General features: G+C 35.5%; 1 protein-coding gene across 6 annotated transcripts; it reads right to left on the bottom strand.

The window, feature by feature from the left end:
* Nucleotides 1-253: 253 nt before the first annotated feature.
* LOC141671650 (RHOMBOID-like protein 12, mitochondrial) lies at nucleotides 254-4,491 on the bottom strand. Of its 6 annotated transcripts, none has more exons than XR_012555198.1 (6): nucleotides 4,126-4,491; nucleotides 3,544-3,808; nucleotides 3,256-3,342; nucleotides 1,511-1,587; nucleotides 985-1,049; nucleotides 254-588 (listed from the first exon to the last, which is right to left on the bottom strand). XR_012555198.1 is itself a non-coding variant. In XM_074477940.1 (6 exons), the coding sequence occupies exons 4-6, from the start codon at nucleotides 1,571-1,573 to the stop codon at nucleotides 556-558; spliced, it is 237 nt and encodes a 78-aa protein (XP_074334041.1). In that variant the 5' UTR covers nucleotides 1,574-1,587; nucleotides 3,256-3,342; nucleotides 3,544-3,808; nucleotides 4,126-4,491; the 3' UTR covers nucleotides 254-555. The 6 variants fall into 6 exon arrangements, 3 of the variants coding, with proteins under 3 accessions (XP_074334041.1, XP_074334040.1, XP_074334042.1); XR_012555197.1 differs by having other exon boundaries at nucleotides 1,511-1,574; XM_074477940.1 differs by having other exon boundaries at nucleotides 985-1,125.
* Between the last annotated feature and the right edge of the window lie 8,878 nt (nucleotides 4,492-13,369).

Here is a 13,369-nt window from a genome sequence, read left to right as displayed (position 1 = left end):
AGCCGATGTAAAAGGTTGGGACCTTTATCTACACCCACATATACATCAGTTGTTATAGTTCTTCTCATCGGTTATTAGCAGATGTGTAGTACCATTAACATCAGTTTTCAGAAGATGCATATCTTAACTGATGTCTATTATCTATACATTAGCCTCAGCTAATTCTATTATATGCACTCAAAAATACCAAATGCTAAAAAGAAAAACACGCCAAAACAAAAATCTATTGAAAAATAAAGACAATACCAAAAAATTAAAATTGCAAAATTCTGGTCATCATTATAAAATCACCAAAACCAACAAAATTCCGAAGTCATCAAATATATAGACTAACTACATTATCTAATCCATCCAATTCTCCAACTATCACATCATATCTAAACTACATATAGTACAACTGATCTTCAACTATAAACAAAGTCAAAACTAAATTTTCCAGGGAACATTCATAAAATTCAGAACCAACTTTAAAATATATTCGCACTCGGCAACACCCATACACCAGCAATTACACCAATGCCCATGCAGTAGCGATAAACGCTCCAAAAATTTAAACTAAGCTACGACAATTCCGCTTGACAAGTCTGCCTGATAAGTAAATATATACATTACAGAATCAGAAAAAATCAGATGAAGTATGACGAATAACGACAATCATATGTAGCTAACATAGTTAAGCACCAGTATTTATTCAAATCCATTGATTCTGACCCCAATATCAACTTTTTAAAGCATTATAACATCATTTGTACCATCACCAGTTTCCATTGTCGTCTTTCCAATTCATATCTAATTATATGTCCAACATCAATATGACTGAATACAGAAGTTATCATTGTGTGTATACGCGCACTTTTAAAATTGTCCAAAGAAATTTGCTTAGCAAATATCCAAGGCGTACAAAAAAGGGAAGAAGTTAAGATTTAGGTAAACTCTCTTATAAATAGGATATATGAAAAATAAAGCACTGCACCTAGAACTCACCATGAAATTTTTCGCCATGAATTGATAGTCAGCTGACTGCCACAGAAGAAACACAACTCCATTGGCTACAATCAAATCCAGAACCACATTGTCAAAATCAAGCCTTTGAATCCATATCTTGAAAATGCAAACGTGGTTTATCTGTATTAGACATTTGTAAGCATTTGTGAAAGTATAAGTTAAAATTATTTCGGAGGACAACATCCATGTGTATAGTATATCTCACAATACTGTACATTTTTGAATAGTTAATAAGCAGCAATTCTACCAACTATAACAATATACAAAGAACTCAATTTTAGAGTATAGTCACCACTAATAAATAGATATGTGCATCAAGTAAAATCTCTCTGGTTTGACCGATTGTCAAACAAAACCAAGGAATTGATGGTAAAAATCATTAGATAAACACTATATCTATTTTCCAGTTTTGAAATTAGTGATCATATCTAACTCCCTTCCAATTTTTTAGGAAACTCATCAGCACATACTGTATTTTACAATCTGCAATATTCTTTGGTCTTACCACTGTCATACTTCTCCTCGGCTTCCAATTTCCTCCACCTCCTTCCCCGATATTTTTTTCCATCCTACAAAGCACAACTAATATGCAGCTTGAATATATAAATTGATATTTCAATATCCTTAATTTCATAAGGTACTGGTCATATCCCATGCACACAAGAATCTCATCTGTTTAAATTATTAGAAACTTGTATTTCTAATGTCTGTCTACTTTTTTACCGCATTTAAACATCTTAAATATGTTTAAAAGAAATCCTGGAAATTTCCTGGTGTCCCTCATAAATTATTTATGATGTCCACTATGCTTAATTCATGGTCTCTTTTTATTCTCTTCAGTTTTTTAAATTAGAAGGAAAAAGAAAATGTTAGGCACTGTGTACATTAACTAACCAAGGCACAGTTAATTTGAATTTATGCACCTCATTATTTGCCGCTGACTTGATATAATATCCTAAAATTTGTTCTATTTTAGATACGTTGGTTCGGCAGGTGGCCATGGTTCTCAAGTGAGGTATACTGATGTACTACAAATATAGCAGGGAAAAATTTACCATGAGCAGGTGATTCGTTATAGACTAGTATTACCACATGAAAGTAAAATTACATTTGGTTGTACAGCCAATTATATCGAAGTGGAATATATTTCCTTTCTAACACTTAAATGTTTTTAAAGGGTTAACTGCTGACTCTTGTTGAGTATGTTCTGCTGCTATACCGTGAATTACTACCTACTCCAGTTCGGTATCATTTCTTTTATAACAAGGAATTTGGAAGCCTCTTTTCACCTCTCATTACTGGGATGTATCTGATTTTTAAACTCACATTAATTGTTGAGAAGGTATGATTCTCTGTAGTTGTATTATATTGGAGATCTTTTGATTTACATTATCTCACCTAGTGATTGATTACAATCTATAATCGATATGCAAATTAACAAACTGGGCATTGACTGAAGAATTTTTTAACTGCATACTCCTTTGAGTTTTCTTCAAGTTTAAAATTTTTTTACTTATATGAAGGCTTTTTCTCGTATAGAGATTAAGTATGGAAATTATGCAACATCTGAGCATGTGAACTATTGTGTTTTGGTGCACAAGACCACCTATACTGGGTATCGGAAAATAGTTGCCACTTTGTTGTCTAGTTTGTTATGATAATTTGTTCTTTATATAGTATCAATATGATGACTTCTAATGCTAGATAGCAGCTACAAAGCAGCATTTCATTTTACTTCCTATAAAATTAGCACATATGATTTACGACCAAGTTTTATCAGAAGGATACTATGTACTTAACTAGTTACATATTTGTCCTTAAGCTCTATAATGTATGCAGTCTGTGAGAATCACTCCCAATGGTCACACGACCTCAATTTTAAGTTTTGAACATGAAGAATGTAGTGCCTGCATTTTTTCACCATAACTACTATTGATCTATTTTTCCCATCTATACAAGTATTATTCCCTGTAGCTTTTTTTCTTTCTCAAAACAGGTTTATTAACTTTATCACCTTTTTCATAACATAAATCTTCTTGAAAATCTAAGGGGTTAGTACAAGCTATCACTGCAGTATGGTTTGGTCCCTATAATCAAGATCAACACTAGAAAATCCAACAGCACGCTAAATACACAAGTGAATGAAAATTTCACTAAAAAATGAACCAAGTAAATAGATAATAATATCATATTTGAGATGTATAATTCTAAACGAAATGCAAGGGATTCTAGTAAATGATGTAAACACACCTGGAATCCATACTTCATGCTCATATGACCAGCTGCCATATTGATCAGTATACGTGGGATGAAAAATGGGCTTAGCCGACGGAGGCGCTATATTTGAAGAGCACAATTAATTACTATGTGTAATGATTTCACTTGTTCCAAAAAAACTTATCCTTCATTAGAGGTTTCAAATTTTGTATATATGATCAAGGAGAAAGCAAATGCATCATGATAGTGCATGTAACTTTTCACTGAAAACCCAGGTGTGTAAACCCCAAAAAATGAATTAAAGGATGTGAAAAGTCCAACCTTTTCACAAATTATTTGAGATGCATCCAGTATATCACTTATGCTTCTAATTCCCCCAACAATAGAAACTCCCTGATTGAGTTCAAGTTAGCTAACAAAAATAACAAACTTCACAGTATAACAAATTATTATACTCTAATACAAAAAGTTAATATATCATTTTCTCCTTGTCCTTCTATTCATATGGCAACCAATTTGCATCTCTAAGAGCTTATTCAGCTGCGCATAGTGCCTAGGCAATAAATCTCGACATCGACCTATGATCCTGTCAAAAAATGCCTCACTAATAAACACACTGAAAAGCAAAGTTATACCAGAAACTGTAAAACATGTATTTATATTGCCCCACCACTGAAGCCAGAAGATAAGCAATATACATACTAGTAAATGAGCAATATCAACTACAAGCACAAATAAAAAGACCCTTTAATCAATTATAGCCATAATGTCATGCTTCTTTGCAAGATAAAGTCATATAAACATAAACATGTAATAGTTGTTAGCCAGCGACAATACTAAAATTAACCTTTCTAAATGTACAAATATGTCAATCATAAAATTACACAAACAAGTAGAACATACCTAAACAAGCAAGCTCCAAAACCAAACAAAATCAACTCGCAACAAAATAATTGAACTGAACCAAATAGCATGCTCCAAGCTTTATCAAGCTCCTTAACTCATTTAAGCTTGAACAAATTCCTATTCTGAAGCTTTGAATCTTTAAGCTTCAAAAATGAACAAACTCCTCAATCTTCAGATCTGTTAAAAATTTGAAATAAAGCAAAAGAATGAACAATTAAAAGAAAGATAATAGGAAAGAAAGGGGAGATGAGAACAAATTATGAGGTGTAAACGGAGTCTGAAGGTGTAATTGAAAAAAAAATGAGTTATAGGGTTTAATTTAGAGCAGCTGTGAGAGAAAAGGGGAGAGGGTTAATGAGAGTGAATGAGCCCGTTCTTTTGGTTTTATATTTCTATCTGAATTTTCTTTTTCTTTTTTTAAAAAAGGGAGACAGGTGCAACATTTCAGAAAAGCTGGAAATATTGGGGGAAGTTATTTGGTAAAAATTTGGATAAGGCGGGGGAGAGAATGGGATCGCGCTTAAAATTTTAAACACGAGTCTTAGACATCGGTTAAAGGATAAACCGATGCATAATTTAGTAAAAGACATCGGTTCTATTACAGCCAATATAAAAGAGCCTTTTTAAAATTGGTGTTATTAGAAACCGATGTCTAAAGGGCGATGTCTAATGCACTATATCTAGTAGTGTAATTTTTACTGATTAAGGAAAATTATCAGACCACACTATATAGGAGTACTGTTATGGAAACTCTGAGATCATATTAGTATTCCATAAAGTAAATGAGTGTATATAAAGGTCGTCAGAATTCGAATTCGAATTCGAACACTTTGATTTTTCCCGAAAATCGACAAGATATCGAAAGAAATAAGTATAAGGTAACATGATTAAAAGAAATTCAATTCAAGAATTATAATAGATGATCATTAAAGGAATATAAGATATTAATAAAGGTTTAGCGAAACCCAAGTAATAAGATCCCGGATATGATCCCCCGAACGATCAACAAGAACGAGAGTTAAGCGAACTGTAAAACAAATGAACGGTCAAGGAACAAGCTTGTACAAGAAGCAAGGGGGATTGAATAAGTGGACTATAAACAAGGTGACATCATCAAATTATATGAGATGAAGACATGTGGCATGGAAATGAGATCATCAAGATGATGTAAGCAAGTTAAGTAGATATTTTTACAAGAATGATTCTTGGACAAGTGTTTTATCCACTTAATTAACCAAGGTCAATCCTTAACCAAACCATTCATCATATAAATACCAAGTTACCAAGCAAGCAAGCATTTTTTTCTTCCCCCCTTTTCATCACATTTGCTCTCAGCCAAAACAGAACTAGCTCCTTCAAACTGCTCTATCTCCTTCGATTCTCACCACAATATTATGTTCTTCAGCTCTTTGGAAAGGTACCGAGATGACCTACAGCTCTTGTTCAGAAGACTCGTTCAGATAAGCATGGTAATACCCTCATTTTTCTAATTTTTTCAAGCGGACTAATGGTAACTCCGGAAGTTCTAACTTATTTCTTGAACTCATTTGCAAGTTTGAACATGATAAACATAGACCAAGGCTCTCTTAAGGATTACAAGCTCTTGTTAGTGAGTTTAATTATTCAATGAAGGTAAACCACTTATCCACCCTTTTACTATGATTAAGTTGTTAGGTCACACAACACTGTAGAAGGGGGTTGAATACAGTATTATTACAATCAAATTGATCTTGAACAAAAGTAACAGTAAATAGATATATTCAATATAATAAATTCTGTTACAATGGAACTGTTCTCTCTCAGTGATGAACAAATATCACTAAGAACTGCTAGGTTACAATGAATAATGTATCTCGATAATGATAACACATATAGTGTAAACCTATGTCTGTATTTATATATTACACAGTTACAAGATAACTTCTAATTGATATGGAATATATTTCTGTCTCCTAAAATATATCAATCAGATATCTTTTACAAGTCTTCCAGTCTTCTAATTCTTTCCATGCATATCTTCTTTTATTTTAGTCTCGATCTTCTACTGTAAGTCAGCTTTTCTAATATGACCTTAAGTTCTGATATGAAGTTCTGACTTCCAGTAAGTACTGATTCTAGCAAGTCCTGATATTTCCTGTTTGTTAAGATCTGAAAACTAAACATGAAACATATTAGATATGACATCTCAAATATATCTAACAATCTCCCCCAACTTGTAAATTATGCAATATATACAAGTTAATAGATTTGATGATGTCAAAAACATTTAAGTTCAAATGCATAAAGAATTTGTCACACCCCCAACTTAAATAGCAAAATAAATATAGCTATTACATCATTTTAATGAAGAATACACAACCAAATCCAAGATCTTACAGTTTAGGGTTTGGAACAGCCCAACACTACCAACTATTACATCTGATTACAAATACTGAGTCCTCACACAGCTATTATTACTTATTCTACCTGAGCTCGAACATAAGCATCAGCATCACAGGTCTTACGGGCAGTCTGCTTGAATCTAACCATAGCTGCTAGCTGTAATATCAGGGTAAAGCAAGAAGTGAGCCAAATGCTCAACAAGTGCTAACAGTACGACACAAAACATAAATTGAGATATACTTTTAAGAATGACAATGGAAAGACATAAGTAATGATAACGAGAGATAAGAATATGAGAGATGGCATCATTTTGCTTGCATCAAAACAATTTTAAAATCATGTCTTAATCAAAATCATTTTATGACGCTACGGATTACAGCCGGTGATCAGCCGCGAAGTAATCCCGAACCTCGCTGGGTTCTAAAACATTAATGGGAATCCCTAGGCAACTTTTAAGCCTAATATAAGTGTGGAAAGGACTCGCGTCTCAGTCCAGATCCACCGTTCAAAGAAAACATTTATCCCCCTTTGGGACTGAAAAATCCACATTTTAATCATTTTAAAAACTGATGCTGATTTATGACAAAATCTCTTTTGACTGTAAACATTTTTATCAAGGGATTATAGATCAACTCGATACACGGGAAACAAGGTACTGAATATCAGAGCCATGATTCACAAAACTATTCTCTATTCAAGTAATTGAATGGTTTTCATATATCAATGATTGGACAAGAGGATTTAGTGAGGCTAATGGATAATATGAAGGGTAATGCCAATTTGGGCTCAAAGCAATGGTTTCTCATCAAGGTTCAAGTGCTGGATCATCAAGAAGGTAAGCTTCATGAATACTAAGGGTGTTAAGGTATGAAGAATGATCTTTAACTCAGGACATATCAGAATTGTCAAGCTTTAGGATAAGAAAGAGGGTATCAATCAATGAGGGTTCATGTTGATAAGTTTCTGACTTGTAGGGTTCAAAGTAAGGTTCTATAGGGATTCAAGTATCAGGATGAGATATCAATACATAGGAAACATCAACATGTTAATCAAGAGGATCAATCAAGTAATATATCAACTCTTCATTTTATCATGGCATTAAACTATCATGAAAGACTTTTGAACTACTTGCAATACGTACTCGAGGGTTCATGGCATCTCTATGTAACTCAAAGATAATCAAAAGATACGCTTGATTTAAATATATCAAAATGACTCTGGATAATTGCATCGATATATATATGAACTGATTTTAGTAAATACGAAGGTCAAGTTGAATCACTTGCCTTGAGATAGGCTGGTCTGGTCTGACTGGTAGGAGCAACTGGAGCTTCACTCGACTTTTATGGCAAGTTTCCCCTCGTCTCGAGATCCTACATAAATAATAATAATCCTCATTATAATATATTCTCACCAACTTAACCTATTTACAACTCGAAATTAAACACGGATGGCACTTAGGCCTATATGCACTTAATTTATATTCACTTTTAAATTACAATTGCACACACATAGCCACATATTCACATATCATATATTAACACCAATTAACACCATATATACCATAATGCAACACTAGGCTTGGATGATCTCGACTCACCACTTTAAGTCACTTGGTCGCTAAACTAGACAAGGTCTTCAAATTTCGGCTTCCTAACTCGATGTGCCTTTCCTAAATTATCCAAAACCTATTGACCCTCACTTGTGCCTTTTGCTCTACTGACCTTATACTATCTTAAAACTATGGTGGTCGACCTAATACTCACTTCTAAGTGTTCTAAAACTATGTGATAAGTGATAGTGCTCACTGGTGCAAATTTCAGAATGACAACTATGGTTTCTTGAGTACATTAGACACTCTTAAACTACAAGTTTTCCTTCAAAACTTTTACAAAATACTCTCCTGACCTAAGGGCATCTCACAAACTTGATGTGGCTTAAGGGCCTGGCTTGGGCCTTCTTGGGCCTAAGCTAAAAGTCCAAGGTTCCCCTGTTTTTCTGGGCAGAAAATGCCCTGACTAGAATTAACTTGTGACACATGGTTCTAGCTCATATCCTATGAACTATGGTTGGAAAAACTTCTCTGACATACCCTCTAACTAAGGCCCAATTGGGCCTAATGAGGGCCTACCCATGACATGGTCAAATCTCCCTATTTCTAAGTTGCAACAAAACTGTCCCCTGCTGGACAGATTTTGTGATTCTACTTGTGCACCTAACCAAATGACATGCAAACCTCCAACCAACTCCTAAAACCTTTTATATACTCCCAATACTAACTTCTGGTAGCTTGTGCCTCAAAGTGCACACCAATGACATGGTCAAAACTCACTCTAAACCTCAGGGTGCTATACTGATTTTTCTGCAGAAACTATAACTCTCATTTTCCAAGGTTTTGACTTGACAAACTCAACTAACAACAACTCAATACTTAAACCAAGACTTATACATGGTGATCTACTGAAATAACTCCCTTATTCTCAAAATAAACTTGGGTGAGATCATCCATGCCCAAAAACAACAACATGCAACCAAATATATAACATGCAACTCATGGAAAGCTCATAACAAGATTTCGGCTAGGCATAAAGGTTTAAATGCTTGCAAAATCGACTTGCACCTAATATTCATCCTTAATAATCATGAAATATAACTTCTTTTAAATATTAATAAGAAATTTATCATGGAAACAATCTATTTTAAGCACACATATTTCGAATTTATAGATTTTTAAACATAACTACATGCTTTCGAAAAGAGTAGCATGCAAAACATGGTTGATCATCATTTTAATGTCTCAAAACTAACATGCATGGCTAAACATAAATATATAATGAAATTTCAGTAGCATGCAAAGGATTTTAAAGCATGATATCTCCATAAAATACTTAGTTAGCACATATACATAATATATCTCATAGAGAGCTCTTGAATTCACAAGAATCAAGAGTTTCTCTTTGGAGATCACATAAGAACTACACATGCATCCATGGAACTTCAACTTCCAAGTCACAAAATACTTGGAAAGTATATAAGATGAATGTAGGTAAAAGATTTACACTTGGGAAGATGAAGAATGAATTGAAAAATGGAAGGGGGTGGGGAATTGGCCTTCGGCCGAGAGCAATGTGGGAGGGGGAGGAGAGAAAATTTGTGGTGTGTTGGAGTGTGGAATGAGAATGACTTCTCCCACTTTGATTTCTTTGTTTTATGCTATTTGGTTTACAAATGATGAGTGGAAGTGAGAACTTACAAAAATGTCCCTTAGTTAAAGTTAGGCCATTTTGCATGCAAGGCTAAGGTAGTAATTTGGTAATAATCAAATGAGTTAGTGGGGTTGGAAAAGTCTTGTTTGCCCTTTGAGAGAATAGAAGGGTGATTTGCATGCATGGTCTCTTATGTAATTTGATAAATATGACAACTAAAATTTATAATGATTTATTTTTATAAAATAAAATACAAGTTCAAAAATTATAAAATTTATATCATAAAATAACTTGAATTTTTAGAGACTTTATAAAATCATTTTCAAAATTTGTGAACAAAATACCTTTTAAAAGAAAATTTTTCCAAAGCTTAGAATATTCCTTATAAATCAAAAATAAAGAAATTAAATAAACTCTTGCTTTGAAAAATCATATACTACACAAAGCAAATTTATAATGCAGAAACTTTCACTCACACTAGCGTACAATCATTGAATATATTTTCATTTGACTTTAATATTATACCCAATCCACAAATAATATTACATAAAATGCCGGTCGTAACATCCTCTCCCCCTTAAGGGATTCTGTCCCCAGAATCTAAGAGAAAAGATGAGGATGCCGGGAACGCATATCAGACTCTAACTCCCAAGTCGACTCTTCGACCTTAGGGTTCCTCCAAAGTACTTTTACTAACTTTACTGACTTATTTCTAAGACTTTTTACTTGCCAGTCGAGTATTTTAACCGGTTGCTCCACAAATGACAGGTCTGCCTGAATTTCTACAGGTTCATATTCTATCACATGGCTAGCGTCAGGATTGTACTTCTTAAGCAACGACACATGGAACACATTATGCACATGCCGATATTGAGGTGGTAAGGCCAACTCGTAGGCCACCTTTCTCACTTGACTCAAAATCTCAAAAGGACATATGTATCTAGGTGCTAACTTCCCTTTCTTGCCAAATCTTATCAACCCTTTTCTAGGTGATACCTTTAGCAACACAGCTTCGCCAATTTGGAATTGAACGTCCTTACGCGCTGGATCCGCATACTTCCTCTGTCTATCTTGAGCAGCAAGCAACCTTTTCTGAATTAACTTGACCGAGTCATGCAACTGTTGTACCAAATCCGAGCCGAGAATTCTTCCTTCTCCCACTTCATCCCAACTTGTTGGTGATCTACATTTTTGCCCGTACAAAGCTTCGTATGGTGGCATGCCGATACTGGAATGATAGCTGTTGTTGTAAGAGAATTCAATCAACGGCAAATGGTCGTCCCAACTTCCTGCAAAATCGATTGCACAACTGCGCAACATATCTTCAATTGTTTGAATTGTCCTTTCACTCTGGCCATCAGTCTGCGGGTGGTACGCCGTGCTCATATTCAATTTTGTGCCAAGACATTTCTGAAATTGCTTCCAGAATCTCGAGTTAAATCGGGGATCTCTGTCTGAAACTATTGATACGGGTACTCCATGCCTTAGTACGATTTCGCGCACATACAGATGAACCAACTTGTCCAGTGACGACTTCTCATTTATTGGAAGGAAATGCGCCGACTTCGTAAGACGATCAACTATAACCCATATTGCGTCATGTCCGGATTTCGTTCGCGGTAGTCCTACTATAAAGTCCATAGCGATATTTTCCTATTTCCATTCTGGAATCTACAGGGGCTGAATTAATCCGCTTGGTCGTTGATGTTCTGCCTTTACTTTCTGACAAGTATAGCACTTCGCAACCCATTCTGCCACGTCTCGCTTCATATTTGGCCACCAAAAGTTCTCCTTTAAGTCTCGATACATCTTGGTGCTTCCCGGGTGGATTGAAAATTTCAAATTGTGGGCTTCATGGAGGATCTCATTCTTTAATTCAGGTACATGGGGAATCCATATTCTGGATGAAAACCTTAGTATCCCTTGCTCATCCCTTTGAGTATTAATCTCCTCTCCAGATAACTGATTCTTCTCTTTTTCCATTACTTCCTCTTGACACTTCTTTATCTTTTCCACTAGTGTTGGCTGAAAGGTCATTGCACGACAAACTTCCTCGACTTTTCCATAAGCACAAAGTTCCAATTCCAATTTTTCGATTTCTTCAGTTAACTCTTTTGATGTTATCATCATATTCAATCTCTCCTTCCTACTCAGAGCATCGGCCACTACGTTCGCCTTTCCAGGATGGTAATTTATCGAGCAGTCATAGTCCTTGATCAATTCCAGCCATCTCCTCTGCCTCATATTGAGCTCTTTCTGAGTAAAAATGTACTTTAAACTCTTGTGATCCGTGTAGATTTCACACTTCTCTCCATAGAGGTAATGTCTCCAGATCTTGAGTGCGAACACTATGGCGGCTAGTTCCAAGTCATGCGTCGGGTACTTTAACTCATGCGGTTTCAACTGTCTTGACGCATATGCGATCACTTTACTGTGTTGCATCAACACACAACCCAAACCCTTATGTGAAGCGTCGCTGAATATTACAAAATTCCCTTGATCATCTGGAAGTACCAACACCGGAGCTGTTACCAACTTCTGCTTTAACTCTTGAAAGCTATCTTCACATTCTCCACTCCATTCAAACTTTTGATTCTTTCTGGTTAACTTGGTCAATGGCGTGGCAATCTTCGAGAAATCCTTGACGAATCTTCTATAGTATCCGGCCAATCCTAGAAAACTTCACACTTCCGTAGGAGTCTTTGGCCTCTCCCAACTCATAACTGCCTCAATCTTTGCCGGATCCACTTTAACTCCCTCATTTCCAATAACATGCCCCAAAAATTGAACTTCCTTTAACCAAAACTCACATTTGGTGAACTTGGCATACAACTTCTCTTGTTGGAGTATCTCCAAGGCTATCCAGAGGTGCTGCTTATGTTCTTCTTCCAACTTAGAATAAATAAGGATGTCATCAATAAATACCACGACAAATTTGTCCAAATACTTCTTAAATACTTGATTCATCAGATCCATAAATGCGGCCGGAGCGTTGGTCAATCCAAACGGCATTACTAGGAATTCATAATGCTCATATCTGGTCCTGAATGCGGTCTTAGGAATATCTTCTTCTTTGATCTTTAATTGATGGTATCCCGATCTCAAATCAATCTTCGAAAAGCATTTTGCTCCCTTCAACTGATCAAAAAGGTCATCTTTCCTTGGTAGCGGGTAACGGTTCTTGATCGTCACCTTATTCAACTCCCGGTAATCTATGCATAGACGCATACTCCCATCTTTCTTCTTTACAAACAGAACAGGTGCTCCCCATGGCGACGTACTTGGTCGTATCACTCCTTTATCCAATAATTCTTATAGCTGGCTCGCCAACTCTTTCATTTCTGCTGGTGCCATCCTATATGGGGCCTTTGAAACTGGTTCCGTGCCTGGAGCAAGGTTGATCTCAAACTCAATTTGTCGATCTGGTGGTAAGCCTGGTAGTTCGTCGGGAAACACATCGGGGAACTCACTAACTACAGGAATATCTTCCATGCTGAGGCTGCCTCTCTCTGAATCCACTACATATGCTAGGAACGACTCACAACCTTTTCTAAGCAACTTCTTAGCCTGAACGATTGTAAGAAATAGTTGCTCTTGCCTCTGCCCCTTAAATACTACCTTCTCTCCACTCTTCGTCTTTAAATACACTCTCT

This window comes from Apium graveolens, chromosome 7 (assembly GCF_009905375.1).
Source record: "Apium graveolens cultivar Ventura chromosome 7, ASM990537v1, whole genome shotgun sequence".
Classification (NCBI taxonomy): Eukaryota; Viridiplantae; Streptophyta; class Magnoliopsida; order Apiales; family Apiaceae; genus Apium; species Apium graveolens.
The sequence above is the reverse complement of the archived record's forward strand: the minus strand, read 5'-3'. Positions and strand labels throughout refer to the sequence as shown.

Bases quoted from the DNA above. Each gene is read 5' to 3' on its own strand.
- LOC141671650 (XM_074477939.1), bottom strand. The intron at 1,126-1,510 runs GTAAGACCAAAG...TGTCTAATACAG, and splicing joins CGAGGAGAAGTATGACAGTG to ATAAACCACGTTTGCATTTT. The intron at 589-984 runs GTGAGTTCTAGG...TTTACTTATCAG, and splicing joins TCATGGCGAAAAATTTCATG to GCAGACTTGTCAAGCGGAAT.